Source organism: Anastrepha obliqua, chromosome 4, assembly GCF_027943255.1.
Source record: "Anastrepha obliqua isolate idAnaObli1 chromosome 4, idAnaObli1_1.0, whole genome shotgun sequence".
NCBI lineage: Eukaryota > Metazoa > Arthropoda > Insecta > Diptera > Tephritidae > Anastrepha > Anastrepha obliqua.
This window is the reverse complement of record NC_072895.1, coordinates 121,027,892-121,047,748: the sequence shown is the minus strand read 5'-3', so window position 1 is coordinate 121,047,748 and position 19,857 is coordinate 121,027,892. Positions and strand designations below refer to the sequence as shown.

Here is a 19,857-nt window from a genome sequence, read left to right as displayed (position 1 = left end):
TGTAAATGAGCTGAGTAAAAATGCAAGAGCATTAAAATTAAAGCTCTGAACTGTTATTATTTTGTCAAAGTGAAATTTATGATCTTCTGAATTAGTCTAATAGTAGTGAAATTAGTTTTAAACACCTTATAAATATATATGAGCAATTAGCGCGTACTTCCTCTATTAGGCTTTTGGCCGAACTTCTGTTCTCATTTGTGATGCTCGTTGTGATATTTTGAAGAGGAGAAGCCTACAGTCTTTTGACGAATCCGCACCGCAGTTTGTGCATCTTTTGAAGCAGGAAATGCACTCGGAGGCTTACCATTGCTGCTGGTGGGAAAAAGCTATTTCCATAAATTCATGATTCATATCCGCGGTGAGCTTTGAACCCGGACCGATCGAGTGATTGCCACGCACACAACCCCTCGGTTACTGTGACTGTCAAGCCGAAACACTTTACTTCAATTAATTCAATTACCATCGCCCAGATGGCGTCGGAAAAATGGAAAAAAACACAAAAAGCCTTAAACTACTGAGAGTGGTAAGATGTGCCAGGCACGAAAAGATTTATGGAAAGTTTGCACTCAATAATCAAATGCCAAGACAGGTATGAGGTGTCACTCTCGAAGTAATATAAAATGCTTGTGACATAAATTCCGTATTCAAAAGTTCGAAATTTTCGCATGAAGCAGACGTGGAGTATCCGGATTGTTCAACTTAGTTTTAGCTTCATTTGTCTTTCAAGTTAGGGTAAGCAAATTTACAACAAAATTATATAGAAAATCCAACTCCAATCAGTTTTTAATTTTCAGAAGCCAAAAATATCGGAATGAACTGCCTTTTGCTGTCGTTTTATGGTTGGTTGATTTTCCAAGCCTCCGTTTCAGCAAGATTGCGGGATATTATAAATGAGCTCAACTCGAAGATCGACGCTAAATGTAATTTATTTGTCATGAACTCGTTTAGTAGTTTAGAATTTGAGGAAGCTATAGGGCAACAATATTTACCGAAATTCATAGTCTCAGCAACAGCAGCTGAAGAATTACAACAGAAGCTCTGTAGCACATCAACGCTTTCAGTAGTATTTTTGGACTCATCCAGTGCTAAACAACAGCAGCAATTAAAAATTGTATCGCATATAGTTGGCCATCATTTTCGAACGCTGATGCTTTTCGTGTCGAATGAATATCCAGACTTGCACAGCCTCTTTCATTGGTGCTGGCAACAAGGTTTTGTAAATGTGCTCTTCTTGGCGAGCGACAGTTATTCGCTTTTCACTTACACGCATTTTCCGCGCTTGGCTTGGTTCAACACCACAGTTGCCACATACTTCGGGCAACAGTATGGGCAGCGGAATTTCAAGGGCTACCCAATTCGCTTCTCCGGCGGTATACATCTGCCGCGTTCACTGGTATTCGAGAATAATAAGGGAGATTTGGTGATTGGCGGCGTATTTCCAAGCATGTTAGAGCTATTTGCGCGCGTGCACAACGCAACACTGCGGCATGTCAAATTATCTGAGAATTACACATTGTTAGATTGCTTGCGACTCATCGCCGAAAATAGAGTCGATTTATGCTCTGAACAGTATTACTTTGGTGGAAGAGAGTTTCTCACATGACCGTTGTATCTCGATCACGCCTTTCTTTTGGTGCCTTGTGCGCGCCCTCTGCCGGCGTTTCGTTACTTCTCCGCACCGTTCACTTTAGAACTATGGCTATTGATCGCCTTCACGCTCATCTCACTAACTATAGCGTTGGCATTTGTTTCTTGGTGTCGCAACTCCTGCTGGTATATCGGTCTTATGTTTCTCGAAATACTCGCCAGCATACTTTTTTTACCGTTTCGCTTACGTCAATTTGCTGGGATTACCCAATTCTTGCTCTACATACAACTAGTCGTATTTGGCTTTCTAATCTCCATGTTTTATTTGGCTTTCCTCTCAAGCATTTTCAGCGCCCATATCGATGAGAAAGAAATCCAAAGTGTGGCCGATTTGAAGCAACGCAATATTTCAATACTAGTCGACGAAGTCGGTCTTGATGTTTTCGAAATTTATAAGGCTCCTAGAGATGTGAATGAACGTGTAATGGTGGTGGACCATGCGGAGCTCGTAAAACGTCAGTTGGCTTTGGATACGCGCTATGCTTATTTTTGTACCACTGATAAATGTCGCGTGATTCTGTATCAACAAAAATTTATGACAAAGCCGAGATTGTGTCAGATAAAATCGCCCTTATTGTGTGTGTGGATCGGTATACTAATACGAGAAAAAACTTTTATTGAAGATTTACTAAATATACATTTAAAGCGTGCTTTTGAAACGGGCATCATGAAGCACCTAGACGAGCAAAGCAATGAAGAAGCAATACGCATGAAATTCATAAAATTCTATACGGATATGGAAATGGACGCGACCCCACTAAGTATCGATTATTACATTGTGCCCGTTATAGCGCTGATGGTAGGATATACCATAGCGTCAGTGGCTTTTGTCTGTGAGTTAGTCAGGTACCGGTTTTCGGTAAAAATGTGAAGTGTTCATGTTGTTGTTATAGTCAGTGCCGCTAATTAGGACACGTGTGGGGCATGTGGTTGCAGGATTAAGAATATTTTAACTCGTAGTTGTAGTTCGATAATTAACTGCTCTGTAAATGAATTACTTGCTTGCGCTTTTCCTACAAAAAATAACAAAATTAATTATCAAATTAAATAAATGTATCAATGTCTTTAAAGTAAATAGTTTTTTGGAAAATGTTTTATGGTATTGAAATGTTTTGCTGTGCGAGATCTCCAGATGTTTAGTTTCGCCTTCATTTTTTATAAGGCCTACTGTTTTTGCGCGGCGACGTAAGTAATGCGATGTAAGTAAAACTTAAATAAAATTGCATATGCACTCTTTCCTTGTTAATGTATGAATGCTTTAGTTCAGAGTATTTTTCATGCCGCTCCGTGACTAGGGTCTCGAGATAGAGACCAAAACGTGGAGCATAGAATGTGTTTGTACAATATGGATATCAAAGTGAAGCTGTTGGTGAATGCTTTAGTACAGAGTATTTTTCATGCCGCTACGTGACTGGGGTCTCGAGATATAGGTCAAAACGTGGACCCGGGTAACCTTTGGTTGTGTATGTACAATATGGGTATCAAATGAAAGCTGTTGATAAGTGCTTTAATACGGGGTAATTTTCATACCTATTGATGACTAGGGTCTCGAAATATATGCCAAAACGTGGACCCGCCGTGTCTTTGCACCGAATTAAACCAAACTTACGCACATTGTTAAGTAAGTATTGAAAATGGGTTTCGTAAAGTTTGGTTGTAATTCGGAGCAGTGGCGACGGGTACAGCGTTCTTTTGCGCCAGCCATAATGTCGCTTACTTTTTTAACGCTTGAGGCGGAACTGAACTGTCAAATTGACAGTGTGAGTTACAATGTGTCAATATTTCTTTCTGATTTGGATGCCATAAGGAAAAAACGTAAGTGCAACATGTAAAAATTGTTTGTGAATTTTTTTGGAGTGGATTTTGGAACAGTGAATAATTTCTTACGAAATTTGAGAATTTAATGTGAAATCCGAATGAAATTATGTGTTCGTGGAAAAAAAATTTTTTTTCGTTTTTTTTTTTTGAAAAATATAAATGGATAATGGTTAAAAAAGCTCCAATGCTTAATAAAACATATAAATTGAAACGAAAAATTCATGGATGATCAGGAAAAAAGACGATCGTTTATTCATATGCGTTGATTTGAAATTTAAAAACAATCTTCTTTTTTCCTGATTTTCAATTTATATTTTATATTTACTCAAAAACAAATAGAAAAACAAAAAATATTGTTTATCTTTGGGCAGACACTCACGGTCAGTCAACTTTTGTCCGTCCAAGAGAGGTGTGCAAGTTTTTTAAAATATTGATACTAACACATGAGCTGAAAAGTCCCGGGCTTAACATATAGATGGCACTAGCTTTATTGCATTCACCTCTTTTTCAGTTAGTGCTAACCTTAAAAATTCCGGTTTTAAAATTTCATGATATTCTCTTCATTAGTTCGTGAGTTATTTTACTAAGCGTGACTCTACTTTTTTTATTTTCAAAAGAATGGATCAGAAAGAACTTCGTGTCACACTGCTTCTTGATGGGGAAAAATATCAATGCGAAGCAATGGCTTGAAAAGTGTTATGAGGACTCCGCTCTATCAGAAACAACAATAAAACGATGGTTTGCTGACTTCAACCGTGGTCGTGAAGACACCGATGATACACAACGTAGTGGATGTCCAAGTGAGGTAGTAACACCAAAAAAATCCCCAAAGTCGTTTTGAATGATCGAAAAGTTAAGTTGCGCGAGTTAGCTGACGTCTTAAAGATATCAAAAGAAAGTGGAAAAGCTCTGTTCAAAGTGGGGGCCGCGTTTGCTCACTGTATAGTTTCATGAAGGCAATAACCCGTGCCACATGTCGATTAAAACAATGGCAAAACTACATGAATTGAACTTCAGATTGCCCCTACATCCACCGCATTTGCCAGTTTTGGCTCGACTTAAGAGGTTAACGCTGAAACTGAGGCCTAATTCGAGGCAGAAGATAAATCGTTCTACAAAAGTGATATTGAAATATTATATTATATTAGAGCGACGGGAATTGCGTTGATGAATAAAGCTAATTTTGAACAAAGCAAACGTGTTTTCTTTGTTAGTCAAGACATTTTTCAGTCCATATGTTATTTTGGCCGCCCATGCAGAAGTGAAGTTTCAATGTATGCAGATCAGATGTGTCTTATCAGCCATTCGCTGAATTACTCAGGAATTTATATTTGGGTTTTTCTTTTTAAATAATTTTATCACCATACAATCACTTGTTACACGTGGACGTTAATAGCTGAAGCACCCACAGTCCAAAATGGTGACACATGTCGAACAATTATAGGTGCACTCATAGGCGCATACACATTTTCATACCCATACTTAGCACTTAATGCCAGGTATAGCCCAGCCTATTGCGTCGAAATTGTAAATTCCAATGTTATCTATGGAATCAGTGCTTTTCCACAGGCAATTGAGAGGGTGAGAAAAAATTTCGATTGGAGGGGGGCATTGCTCACTTGTAGTGTAATTTTCCATTGTTGTATTTTATTAATTTACAACTATTGCAATTTCGGTTTTTATACGAGCACCCTAACAGGTGGAGCGTGTCGAAAGTGTGGTGAAGTACCAGCATTTTAAGTACCTACACAACCCTACCCGTTGCGACATACCAACTGATAGCCACCAGACAGATATGATTAAAAAGATACTTGTGTCGCAAGCACATTTTCCGCAACTTTGTTCCGTTCTTGCCTAATAGTATTAGTACGATTTGTTGTTGGTTTATGTTTGTTATTTTGTTTTGCCAAAATAAACGACCCTAGCAAAAATGTCATACTGATAAAATGCCAACAGCCTAAAACAAATATCAGCCTGTTCGTGAGATTCAATATACTACACATAACTCATATTGATTTGAAGATTAGGAGTGCGAAGGTGATTTTTAATTACATATGTGTAGCAAAAAGAAGTTGAAAAAACTTAAAGAATTTGCGCTTTCAATGCCTTATGGTAAATTCGAATTTTTTGGAATGTTGAGCTCTCAAAACGAATATTGATCACTTTGAGTTTAAATATTTAGTATCTACATTTATCACATGCGACGTTACATAGTTTGAGGGCCGTTAGCAGACCTTGATTCTAGGTCAAAGCCAATAAATCGTAAGACACCTTAAAGGTCAGTTACATATTTTAGATTATTCAGTACATTTTTAGATAAGCGTGAATGAATAGAAAATGAATAGATAATTATTTTACAACAATTTCACAATAATTATAAGGGCCTTTTTAAGCTCACTATGCCCACTTACGTCCACTTCGAACCAATTCAAACTGGTTTGAGTTTGAAGTGGTTTTCCTAGGAATTCCGTTATGGCTTTGATTAAAAGTGTAATTATGAAGAGTATTGCGTCTTTAGTTTTAATAATATCTCCTCTAATTATTTTTGATATAAGAATTTTTTTCAAAGTATGCAGAGAAAAGTTGTGTAAATATTGGCAGCATAAAAAATTCGAAAGCTACTTGCCGATGCACTACTATATGCTCGAACAAAGCTGATAACACTATAGCGAGAAAAAGAAAAGTAAACACTAAGCACTTTAACAAAAACTTCTACATTTTGCATATCTTAGCAATTTTTTTATTTTTATGTTTTTGTATGATTTCGGACAAAATGCCTGCGTGGATGCTACATGAATTAGCAGTAAGGAGTTTTATCAACATTATTTCAAACTGAGTAACTCTGCTGAAATTTAATGAAGTCGAGTCAAGGCCGAAAGAGATTACTGATGGCGAGAACTGGATCACATACAACAAAAATATGTGGAAAAGATCTTTGACGAAGTGCGCAGAATCTTCTCAAATCTGAGTGTGCTGACATTTGGCCAAGGAATGTATTGCGGAGTGTTTAAAAATGGTATGCACTTGAGCTCGCGTTTTGTGCTTTCGCTTGTGACCACGAAAGTGAAATTGAAATGGTAATGAACTAATTTTTTGCTCATAAAATATGTTAAATTACGTTTGCAATGACAAAGAGCGAAGTATAAGTTCCTCTCACAATTTTCCTTCGGATGGTTAAGCCCTTAAAACCACACACATCTTCGATGAGGGTACAAAAGTTGGGGAAGCTTGGGTGAAAAATTTTGCTGCCTCCATCATACGAGGGTAATTTAAAAAGTCTTGTTTCACATCCAATCTATTCTCCAGACTTGCCTCGCTTGACTCCACCTATTTGTTCTCCCATTTGAAGAAATGGATGGTGGAAAAAGGTTTTATTCAAACGAAACAAAGCAGTTTTTATTTTCCGGATCAAGTCGAATCGCCATAAACTTCAAAGAGAATATAAACGAACAAATAAGATATTGGCATTCCAACCAGTAAATCTAATGGAAAAAATACGATCGGCTACTATAGCGAACTCAATTTCGATGGATTCACTTTAGTCCGGATCTTACACACTGGATTATAATTTATTCTTACGGTTGCGAGGACACAGAAGGTTGCGTAGACCGCTATACCGCTTTCGGCCCTCTCTCCTAAATATCGTTAAAGCACCTTGGACTGATCGGAACGACGGCACACACAGAGATCTGCATGTGGACATAGTCAACGACCCATAAACTCTCTATGCAAGAAGTTTGAAAAGAAACAAACAAAAAATTAGGCAATTGCTGAGTTTTTGGTTTATAAACATTTTTTTCCTTTTTATTATCTTTCCAATCATCTTCCCATTTTACATGAACTTTACCTAACTTTCCATTTTTTTACGATCGCTGGCTATTTTGGCACTCTCTTTTCGGAGCTAGTCTTGCACTTTTTATCCTCATTTCCGCCACGGCAAAGTTACGCCAATTTTGTAACTTCAATATACTAATCTTTTCTAGCGTTATATCTTCTAACAATCTTGATTTATTTTCTCTATTTCCAAACTCTCTTAATGGGGAAAATTTGAATTCAATCAAGTCCTGCTCAATGCTTTTCGTCTAGCTTTTAGTATAGAAAAGTTAGTAGATCTATACGGACACAATTGATTTTTTTATGCACATATGGCATTAAAAAACACAAAGAATTTTCATAGATTTTTTTACCGCACCTTTTAGCCTACCCAATATATTTCTTACAGCTATGTAATTTAATCGCTCAGCTACTTGAGTATACGGTACTTGCTGATTAATTCCACAATAACAGTCTTTTTGAACTGATGAATGAATGAGGCGTAAATTCGCTTAGCATCTACGGAAAGAAGGCGCTTACAAAATGCTTTAACTACTTTTTTTGATCTATTTTCAGAAATGTTTATTTGTAATTTCATTTTGTTTTAGCTCCATGCAGTTCGCCATTAACAATGGAATGCGCCTGACATAAGAGGAGTATTAGTATAACTGAAAATAACTTTTACAGCATTTTTGCAGCCATATTTATCAAAGGAAGTGCTACTTGAAATTACAACAGTGGCAAATTGAAAGAGTTGATACCCCAGTCATAATCGAAATCATGAAATAAATTGAAAAACATTAAATGAAAACAAAAAAAATTGATAGAAGAAAACGAAAATTGAAATGGCATTCAAGAGTGACTATTGATGAGTCAATCGGTGGCAGTAGCTACTCATTATAGGTATGTACGTATGTATGTGTCTTTAAGTAATCGCCAATCGATGCAATAAAACAGACTGGCGCCAGTCTTTTCGTTAACTACAGAAGTAAAAATGTATACAGTTCACTTTTACCTGCTACTCGTACTGGAGTGGCTACCGAAGCTTCGTGTCCCATCGTTTATGGGCACAAAACCAATTTGTAGCTATTTCGCAAGCCCCACGAATTTTCGTCTCAATTATTTTGTGGTCACTGATAAATTTAACTCTGTTGTTATTTACAAATATATTTGCGAAAAAGAAAGTCAAGGACGTTCAGCTAGTACCCATTTTATTTTGTTTAAGTAAATCACATTAATTAATCACATTAAAAAAATTCACAACTGTCATTATAGTATGCGATTGTGACTCGTCACAGTTCAATAACTAATTCCCGTAGTACTCGTGTAGGTGCCTAGGTACGCCAATACGGCGTTGATATCAATTTAATCAATTTGGCATAGATAGATGATCCCCAAATAACACGCGTTCACGATACAAGTACAGACATATCTTAGGCAATAAAAATTAATTTTTATTTAAATGCAGCGCTTATATGAAACGTATTGCGAACATTTTCCAGGCGTAACTGTACGGCTGGACGCTAACCGCCGGCCGGCGTAGCCGAATGGGTTGGTGCGCGATTGCCCTTCGGGAATACGTAGGTTCGAATTTCCGTGCATGAAACAGCAAAATGATGGAAGAAGTTTTTTCGATCCTCGAGTCCAAGTATATTTCTGCCATGAAAAAAGATCGTCATAAAAAACGCCGTCCAGAGTCATCTTAAAACTGTATGTGCCTCCATTTGTGGAACAACATCAAGACGTATACCAGAAATAGAAGCAGGGGCTCGACTATACCAAATTTACGGAAAAGTCTATTTTTTCCTATGCAGATTTTATTTTTATTTTTGAAAACTTGGCGACGCACAGTAGGGATTTTCTTTGCTCGTGAATGATTTTGAAAGAGTTTGTCTAGGCCCAATCTTAATTTTTTCTCCTTTTTATTACATCAAAACACACCCTTTATTAGAGGTATCTTTATTAAAAATTTGGAAAAGCGTTAAAAACAAAAATATATCCCGGCAAGTAAAAACTTAATACCGAATTTTTTTTCAGGACAAACCTAGAATATTCAACTTTTTTTATTTTGTAAAAAGGTGATTCGAGAACAAAAATCGATGAATAATTTTACGCCACCTTGAAGTGCCATTTATGTAAGACTTCTTGCCCAGTTAGATACATCTATGCTAAATATTCCTATTTTTCCTTTAATTGCTATAAGCAACACATCCGCTTTGATAAAAGTTGACACATTTTTTTCTTACATTTTTTAAATTTTAAATTATGCATTCATCTATTGAAAACTAAACACTCTTTGTCTACAGGCTGTTTACCGTCAAACTTAAATCAATAACTGCCTGGCGCTTGTGCGCATATGAAATACGCGTCTGTCTCTACGTAACTCTTTTCATGAAGATGTAAATATTGGTTGAGATGTTGTTGGAAAATAAAGTATTTGAAATAGTGACTAGTCAAAAAAACATACGACGGCTGTTGGATATTCGGTAGTAGAGGATACTGTACGTATCTATACTTTGAAGCCATTAATGGATCTACTTTCAGCTCATGCTTTTTATATGATTTTTGGGGATTATCTGATTTAACTTATACTAAAAATGTGCTTACCTAGACCCCACAGAGAAACTAATTATTTAGTTGGAAAAAGTTTCATTTTGCTACGATTCACGGATTTTTTTTATCTGGCTGGATATTATAAAAAATAAAATAAACAAATAATTAGCGCGTACACTTCTATTAGATGTTTACCCGAGCTTCTCCTCCTATTTGTGGCGTGTGTCTTGTGCGTTTATCAACTCCAGCATACAGCGGCGAGCATAACTGAGAGCATGGACCTCTTTTTATATTTCGAATAATTTTCGAGTTAGCATTTTTCTTTATTACTTTTTCTTTTTCATATTCTCATTCTTTAACCAAAACCATACAATTCGAGCTTTCAAACTTTATACAAAATTTAAAGAAATTCGAATGCGTGGCTCATGAAATTTTAGTCCAATAAGTCGAAGCATTAAGCGGCTAAAAATGACTTGGATTTTACATAATATTTTTTTACGACTTGTTTTACTATATTTCATATATAAATGAAGAAGGAAGCAAAAAGACAAGACGGTCTGCAAAAAAAAAAATTATTATATAATATTAAATTGCCTTCTTATGGTATATGAAAACTGTAAAACCGAAAAAAAACATTGTTAATAAAAAAAAACAAATCTTCATGCACTCCGTCGTGTAACTATATTGGTATATGTCATAGCACTTCGGTTACTTGAAATTTTAAGCAACTATTTAACTACTGTAGCGGATAGATCTGGGTCTAATTTTGAGTAGATGAAAGTTTTATACGCTAAGCATTAACCGCAGACCACTCGGAAGGCTGCCAAAACGCTTGCATGAGTGCGGGACGTCGGGATCTGTTAATGTGCAAAACTAATTTCATAATATAATAAAATATATGAAATGGAATATAAATAGCCCATAACTGTTATAAATAGTAAACAAGATCAAATCGTAAATAAACACAGAAGAAGAAGAAGAGGAGGAAATTTTGATGTTAAACTACTACTCGACTATTTCTTGACCGATGTACTTAAAAAGCTGTAGGAGCTTGTTTTCCTAACAGTATTGACTATCCTATATATGCAAGTGTTATAATAATGTGAAAAATAACTGTCACACTCGTATCACAAAGCTATGAATAATCACTTTAAAACTTGCTTGTAATGTAAAAACGCAACACTCAATTCATATACAGCCTAAGTGCGAAGTTCAAGTACACGCAGGTACACATGAAATTAATTAAATATAGAAAAAATAAAAATACAAATATTAAACAACTACTTTGACATTTAAAAATATATTGACGCAATAATCCCATGAACAATTTTTGTGGGAACTTGATTTGGAATGAAGTTAGATCCGAATGTTGCGAAGGATCCGAGCCCACCAAGTCTGAAGAGTATGAGGGATGTCAAACAACTTTGCGACCGTAACTACTGAAGCGTGAGCTGGTGCGTTGCCGTGATGGAAAAGGAAAACTAGTAGATTTTCTCTGTTCAAACGTATGCCAAATAAAACGAAATGCATCGATCGGACTGAAACTTGGTGTATGTTCTTCAAAGAGGCGCTACTCATGCGCCAGTAATGTCATCTCTCTCTTGCATGGACTTTTCAATAAGCAGTAATACTGATTATACTGGTTAATGCCTTGGACCCCAAATATTTATACTATGTACGAGTTCGTTAGGTAGCAGTTTCAAAAAGTCTCGTCCTCTCGTTTCGGCGGGCCGAAAAAGGACTGTTCAATCAATTATTCTCAAGCATAAATTTATTTTAAAGATTAATGTAAAATTAAATTTCGGTACTATGATATAAGCGGAAAAGTTTCCAATTTTTTGGTGCTTGTAAGGAGGATACTAACATGGTGAGTTTTTCTGTATATTTATATGGGTGCAATTTTGCTACATTTGCTTAGTACTTATTTTATAAGCGAGAAATATTGTAGTTTTCACTTTTGGCCCGCCATATTAACTACTTGACGATTAAACAGATTGTGACATTTCATACTACCATTCCCTACTACGGAAAAATAAATCTATATTTTCATCTAATTATGAAATAAAGAAGAGATAACAATTGTATATACCAAAGTTCCAAATTTTGAACAAAATTCACAAATTTAAGATAATGTCCAATTAAATTTTAAAATTTGCAGCAAGAATCTGGGTACGCAGTTTTATAGCCCATTCAATTTTAAATAAAGTGAAAGTTATAGCTTGTTTTTTTCCATGCGATGTTGACAATTTTCGTACATATAAAAGGCTTCGGAACATGTGCTCAAAACATGGTTTAATCTTACTTTACATGCTGTATACATTTGTTTACAATAAATCGACTAAGTGGTTTTTAAAAAAGCAAACTATCAACAGTGGATTTTATTTTATTTTACAAATTTCATTCTTGTATTAAACCCAAACTATTTCCTAAAATTTTCCTCTTCTCGGAAAATTTTAATGTAACAAAGCTGGGCTTAATGTTGACATCTGGAGGAATGCCAGAAATCTGCTTTCAATCAAAAAATAGCAGTAATGAAACTGCCTTCTTTTTTGTATCATGACTCAGTCACTGAATACGCATTTGCTGTTTATTGGGAAATTTCTAACATTCATACATGCAGTCGCTATTGGAATTCAAAAAATGTCAACAATTTGTCCATAAACAGCCACACAGTGTACGACACATACTGATGGGTAAATAATTGTTTGTTTTGTTTTTAATTTTGTATGCGCCTGCGTTATAAAAAAGGTAAACAAATACCTTACAGGTACATGCAAGCAAATAATAAATACATAATAATTTAATTAGCGTACAAATTAACTTTTACGATCATTTGCAAATATTTATTAGAGAGAGAGGGAGAAATAAAAGCTGACAAAATAAATACAAAGAAATGCATTTAAATAATAAATAAAAATGAAATATAAATAAAGAATATGAACTCATTAGGGGAATTGGAAAACGTATAATAAAAAAATTAGCGATAAAGGCAATGACTGGCAAAACGGAAGTGGCCGAGAAGCTAAAAAGAGAGGAAGAAAATTGATAAAATAATATAAAATAATAAGATAATTTATTTCTATGATTATGTAGCGTACTTTGGCTCCAAGGACAAAAAATTTGTCGAGCAGGGAATCAAAAATTTATTATTGGTTAATAAATACTTTAAGCATCTGTTTTTATTAATTTTAAAACATCCTTTAAAAAACGCACGAATTTATGGACTGACCTGATACCTTAATATAAAAAAAAATTGAATTTGTTATAGAGATATTTTGCGTTTAATGTCCAGCAGGACGATTTTAAAATTGTTGAAATTCGATTTAAAGTTTTTTCAACTTTGGGCCATATTTTAGTTAACTCTTCGAAGAGAAGAAGGCTTCAGTTGCAACAACAAAGGATGGCTATTGCTTGCCTCACTTTTCATTGGAAAAATACATGTTTATTCATAAGAAAGAACTACACACTTTTGCCAGCGCTTGGCAATCCGCAATGCGATTCTTAATTTGCCTCCAGCGATGCGATTTATGTCTTCCTAAAAATCAGAAAATTTCAATCCATTTCCGGTTTTTTTTTAATTTTTCGAACAGTAAAAGTCGCAGAGTGTGCAAGTCAGGTGTATGGCCAACAGAAACTAATTTTTCTATAGCCAAAATTTACGAAGCACACCAAAGCGTCTTAAGATCCATCAAAAGCTAGATGGATGATAAGGTCAGCGTATGTTGGAGTTAAGTATCCTAGCATAACAAAAAAAATTAAAATATTCTAAATTTGAATTCTCTTGCACGTATGTGTGTATGGTAGCGGTTCTATGGTCTATAGACATATTTTTTGTAGGCTGAATTTCGTAAAGGCCAACCAAAAACGGTTGTTGTGCCAGAAATAACCGATGTTGGGCGTTATCAATTGCCCCAATTCCACTGACATTAGTGGTACCAGCATACATTAAACGTTGCATGAAAATTTAGTCGTCAAGAAGATTTGATCAAAAAGAGCTCGTTTCGATTGATGTAAAAAAATATTGAAGAACGGTTGAATTTATTGGTTCAAAGGACGTCTAGGGCACTATAACAGATGACGAATCTTGGAACTTTGCACATGAGGCGGAACCAAAACAGCAATCGGTGGTTTGGGTGTTCCAAAAGGGCTTGCACCTCGCCTGCTTTTATGGAAAATCTGGTCTTGTCGCAACTGTACCAGAAGAGAAACTTAAATCAATCAATTCTGCGAGGTACAAAACTATTTTCTCCCAGAAAGTTTCGGAGAATTAATGAAAGTCAACCGCCGACGCCCAATCATCCTTCACCAGAACAATGCGAACTCTTACGTATCGGCTCACATAGGAGAGTTTTTGAGCACTCAAAGAGAATCAATGGGTCATAGCTTTGCAGCCCTAATTTGGCATCTAATGATTGTTTTTCGTTCCTAAACATCAAAAATAAAATGCGAGGTAATTTATTTCTACACCTGAAGAAATTCCTAAAAACCTTTAAACAGGTCGGTTTGAAGGGATCTTTTTCTGAGTGGCAAAAATTCTTTGAAAATTAGGTCAAATAAATGCAGAGGTGTATTGACTTCCAGGCAGAATATTAAAAAAAAAACAGGAAAGCTATTTTAATAAATTTTGACTGTGTTTTCATTATTGGGCGCAAAATATAAATAAAAGGCAACGCTCGTATATTATTTCTTATGAAAAAATTCACTTACCATCAGGAGGTAAATAATCTTGGCATAGACCGTAAGCTGTGGTAACCTGCAAGAAAAATCAAAACAAAATATAAATTTCTCATTAAATTCGTTTTATAAATCCATGTTAAATACTTTTATTACTTTATTATGGTAATAAAATAAATTAAATTTTATAGTAAACATTTATACAACAGGAAAGCGCCCTAAATCACTTGAAAACCCCTACAGTTCCTGGAATTTTATAAAAATAGCAACAGCCCTGCTTGAGCAGTCTCAGTCACTTGCCAGATTGATTAACGAACTCGATTAAAATACATATTGACAAGCAAAGTTAGTTAACTACTATTAATTGCATTATTGCATGTCTATAAATCCTATTCGGTATTAAGGTAATGAGATAAGCGCGTTCGCGGTATTCGCTTGGGTTAATAGTTTTTTTGTTGTTAGATTTAAGTGGCCTTAAGTTGCACGGAACATTCTATGAATTTGAAGATAATCTCATAGAGGTATTCGAAAATGAAACAAATGAAATTGGAAATAAAAGGTACTTAAAAGGGCAGTAGGCGTTTTTCAATTTTATTACCGTTCTATAGAACTGCTTCACGGTGGTCCCAACGCAGGTTTATTCTATTAATCATTTATTATTTTGTCACTGTCAACTTTTTCTTTTCGCTGTTGGTAGTCAATCAAGCCTTTGCGGAACGGAACCATACAAACAATGTACGTTTATTGAAAATAATTGAAAATTCGTTTGCATGCTAAATTGGTGCAGTAGGAGATCAAATCACTTAAGAGACAATACATAAACAGCGCTTGACAGTTTGGTGTGGGTTTAGAGAGTTGACATTATTGGCCCTTTTTGGCGCAAAATTAATCATCCAAGTTTGTTTTTGAACAACTTTTTTAATAAATAAAAAAAATGATTTTGAGTAATGGATTTCTTTATTGTGACCTTTACGCGCTCCATTGCTTGTCTATTTGTATACTGCAGCTGTTTTTATTTAACTACGACGAGATTTGCTCAAACTATACATTTTCTGATAGGGTGATTAATTTTGCGCCAACTTGTAGCCTCAGCTTTTGTTATGAATTTTAATGCGCTTTGAATCAAAAAAGATTAAGGCCAATGCCACATATTTCACCAAACAACGCAATGCAACAAAATGAGAGTGGAAGCAAAGCGGTGGGCAGGCGAAAGTCGTAGTCCGCTTCAAATTGAGATGGAAAAACTGTGCACAACTATGAATGTTGAACTTCCATTTAAGTAGTAAGATTTTGAGAGTGTTGCTTATAAATCGAAAACTATCAAGCGGGTTTTCTATATTATAGGTAAAATTTCATATAAACTAAGAACTGTAAACTTTCAGGTGGCATGAAATTAACAAAAAAATACTGACACATATATTTTGTGAAATACGGGCCTTCTTATTTTCCATAAACTATCAGCGGCCGCCATAGCCGAATGGGTTGGTGCGTGACTACCATTCGGAATTCACAGAGAGAACGTAGGTTCGAATCTCTGCGCAACACCAAAATTAAGAAAAACATTTTTCTAATAGCGGTCGCCCCTCGGCAGGCAATGGCAAACCTCCGAATGTATTTCTTCCATGAAAAAGCTTCTCAAAAAAATATCTGCCGTTCGGAATCGTCTTAAAACTGTAGGCCCCTCCATTTGTGGAACAACATCAAGACGCACACCACAAATAAGAGGAGGAGCTCGGCCAAACACCCAAAAAGGGTGTACGCGCCAATTATATGTATATATATAAACGATCAGAAATACTCTATGAGACCCCAGGAAAACATTTTTTCCCCATTTTGTTGCACTGTGTAATTATTGATTATAATACATTTTTTGCGCACTAAACGGTAAAAATAAAAACTTCCATCACTCAATATCATTTTTGTTTTGTATTTAGTAAAAGTTATTGAAAAACAAAATTGGGGGATTAATTTTGCGCCACCTTGTGTAAAAATATTTTATTTAATACCAAAGCACTCTGGCATATTTACTTAACTTTAAAATACGAAGTAGTAATTTATTATTTTGTGAATTTCTGTTATAAGCGCCCGACCACCAGAAGAAACGTTTTTCGTATACAAACATTTATCATTTAATTAGTAAAATCCAAGTGTCACAAAAAACCTTCATTTTCTACAAACTTGTCATTAACAAACGACAAGAAATCATTTCCGTAACATAGATTTACGGATTTGTGATATTTGGTGGAGATAAAACTGCGGAAAGCACAGCGTCGTTTCTATCCACACACATACATACATGCATACACGCATACAAATGAATACAAGTATATTCAAGTACAGTTAGTTGGCTGTGTATTGTGGAACCTACTCACAACAAAGCCGGTCCAGCCACCCGCAGTGTTGCGGAGTGCGCGCACATAGTCGTTTGTTGTTGCCGTTATTGTTGTTCCTCAGCCTCAGCCGATTTCCTCCTAATTTATTGCTGAAAATGCATTGATTTACACATTTTCATTTCCGCGCTTAAAAATGTGAAATTTATGTTTGAATTTTCTTAGAATGGCTTATTCAAAAAATTTTGTGTATGTATGTATGTGTGTGTATGCCTCTCTGTGCTTCTGCTCAGTATTGCCACTGCAGTGGCGCCATTATGAAATTACGTTCAAGGTAGGGCAAGATGAGAGAATGCACAGTGAATGACAATATTTATTGCTTTTTACGTAGTTTGGCGGTATTTTAGATATTTAAAAGCGTTTAGTTGTTGAAATTTTTAATCTCCAATATAAAATTTTTCCCCCAACCAAATAATTGTATATACATCGGGAAAAATATATATGTATATGCATGCATATTATGAGTTTTTTCATTTCTTTAATTATAGCAGCTAATATGAAAAGAAAAATTCTTATATTTTATATTTCCATGCTTATTCTATCGGACAACGGGCAAGTGAATGCTGCTGAGGGACTATATACAAAATCGTTTTAGTCCGGCTCCGTTAGTCCTCCTCTACATTTATATATGCATATGTAGGGTTTACTATAAAAATTATAAATTGCTAATATAGGTATCCTTGCCTTTGCGAGAAAACCAAATTTATATTTCGCGGCATATAAACAACTCATTTTCCTGGTGTTGATGTGTGTCGATTCGCCTTTCATGCGTATTTTTCAAGACTTGGCGTATAGCGAATACCTGGTCAATGGATTTTCAATTTCAAGGCTATTCTGCAAAAATTCTGTGCAGAAATTTTGTTTAATGTAATCTCAGTTATTACTGAAAAGCATCAAGATCGGATGACTCTAACATATAGCTTACAAAAAACTTTTAAATGCCGTTATCTCTAAAACTGAAGCCAAACTGTCACAAACAGGGGGTGCCATTGAATTTACCAAGTCCCAGTTAAGCAAGTTCGATTATCAAATACCTTTGTCCAAAAAATAAATTTCAAAATCCTAGCGCAGTGTCCTTTAAGTTCACTTAAATTAATTACTCCATAACCTACAAATACTACCATCACATCGCGTTATTCTTCACCTGGCCTATTTAAAAAAGTCAAAAGTCACCGTTCTATTTTGCTAATAATAGATAACACTGGATCACAAATTTCAACTTTTTTTCTGCACCAGAGACGCCGTTATGAAATTCCTATGTAAAATCACCATCTGATTCCGAAAATCAAGGTTATTTTTTATTCTATGGTAACGTTTTTGAGATATTTACGAATTACCGTTATTTCAAAAAAACAAAAAATTGGGCCCACTTAATCATATATATCTCGAAAACGAATTGAGCGATTCCAAAACCGTTTAAAGCTTTTAAAAGGTAATAAAATTTCCTATAAACTGTGTGTAAAACACTTTTTGCTAGACCCTGCAGATTCAAAGATAACGAACTATCATAACGGATTTTTTAAATTTTTTTAGTAAAAATATAAAAAAATTTGTACTTTGAGAGAAAGGATCTCGAAAACTTTTTACTTTTTCGTGTATTTTTTGTTTTCACTCTAAGCTCTGTTTTATTACAAAAAAAATAAACTTTGATTAAACAAAATCGATGAACTAATACAAAAGTTACAAGCATTCAAGTAAATATATCCATATAGTAAAACTTAAGTATCCTACAAATAATAGCATATGTACTGTATGTATTCTGTCTTAACTCTATGATCTTATTTTATAATTGAAAAAGTTATGTGTCTTGTTTTGACGCTTATTTATATAAGGATCGGTTTCTTTTATGAGAAACCAACAGTAGTCACCCATCATAGCGACATCCCAGAATCCTTGATACCGACTTTCAATCATTTTCATTTGCTGGTGAAACCTTTCGCCATGCTCGTCACTTTCGTCGCCAAGATTTTGTTTTTGATTAAATCGTTCTCTACCAGCTCGAAGGACTTTTGTGTTTGCCTAAAAAAGAAGTAACGACCTTTTCAAAAGAGTCCCACGCCGCTGCCTCCACTGGTGACAATAGTTCTTTGAAATGGGTATTGGCCGTTATTTTCCTTATTTGCGGCCCCACAAAAATCCCTTCCTTTATTTTTGCTTCTGAAATCTGTGGAAAGATTGTTTTCAAATAATGAAAAGCTTCGCCTTCTTTGTCCAAAGCCTTGACAAAGTTTTTGATAAGGCCGAGCTTGATGTGGAGCGGAGTATGAGTATTTTATGTTATCCACCCCAACTTGAAACGCGATTCGTTCTGGCCAATCCTTTATGATGTAGTGGTCTTGACGTGCTCGGCTATCCCATTTGCATAGAAAGCAACAGTATTTTGTGTATCCAGGTTGTATACCACATAGCTTTCCAACGACTTTTAGATCGGCACATATTTTCCAATCATGTTCTTCGTATTTAATTAATTCAAGCAATTTTTGCATTGTCTCATATGTTTCCTTCGTATTTACTGTATGCGCGATCGGGATAGATGGCTTTTGGTTGCCAATATGCAATAATACGGTCTTTAAACTTAATTAATTGCCGTCTATGAACAATCGCCACTCTTTTGAATCATATGGTTCACCAAACTGTTTAAATAGACCAGCAATGTTTTTGCAATAACAAACACTGTCCTTCTTCGTATAGAACTGGGAGAATTGTTCGTGACGAGTCATATAATATGTTACCTTAACATCGGATGAAACAAATTTAAATTGTTGCATACGAGAGGCGTGTAGTTCGGCCTTTTCTTTTGACAATTCCAAATCCCTTATCCAATCATTGAGTTGTGCTTGTGACAAAGGGTTTCTTTCGTTTTCCGTTTGCAATTCAGTACAACATGATGCCGCGTAATCAGCTGTTGACAATGAAACTGGAGCCGAAACTAAAGTTAAATTTGATTCTGGCAATGTAGCTT

At 35.3% G+C, this 19,857-nt stretch overlaps 1 protein-coding gene across 1 annotated transcript in view; it reads right to left on the bottom strand.

Annotated features, from left to right (window-relative positions):
• Positions 1-19,857, bottom strand: part of LOC129246349 (pneumococcal serine-rich repeat protein) — a 231,051-nt gene that overhangs the window by 167,498 nt on the left and 43,696 nt on the right. Inside the window, exon 2 of the mRNA XM_054885099.1 lies at positions 14,539-14,584. Coding sequence (XP_054741074.1) covers positions 14,539-14,584 — 46 coding nt within the window. The remainder of the gene's footprint in view (positions 1-14,538; positions 14,585-19,857) is intronic.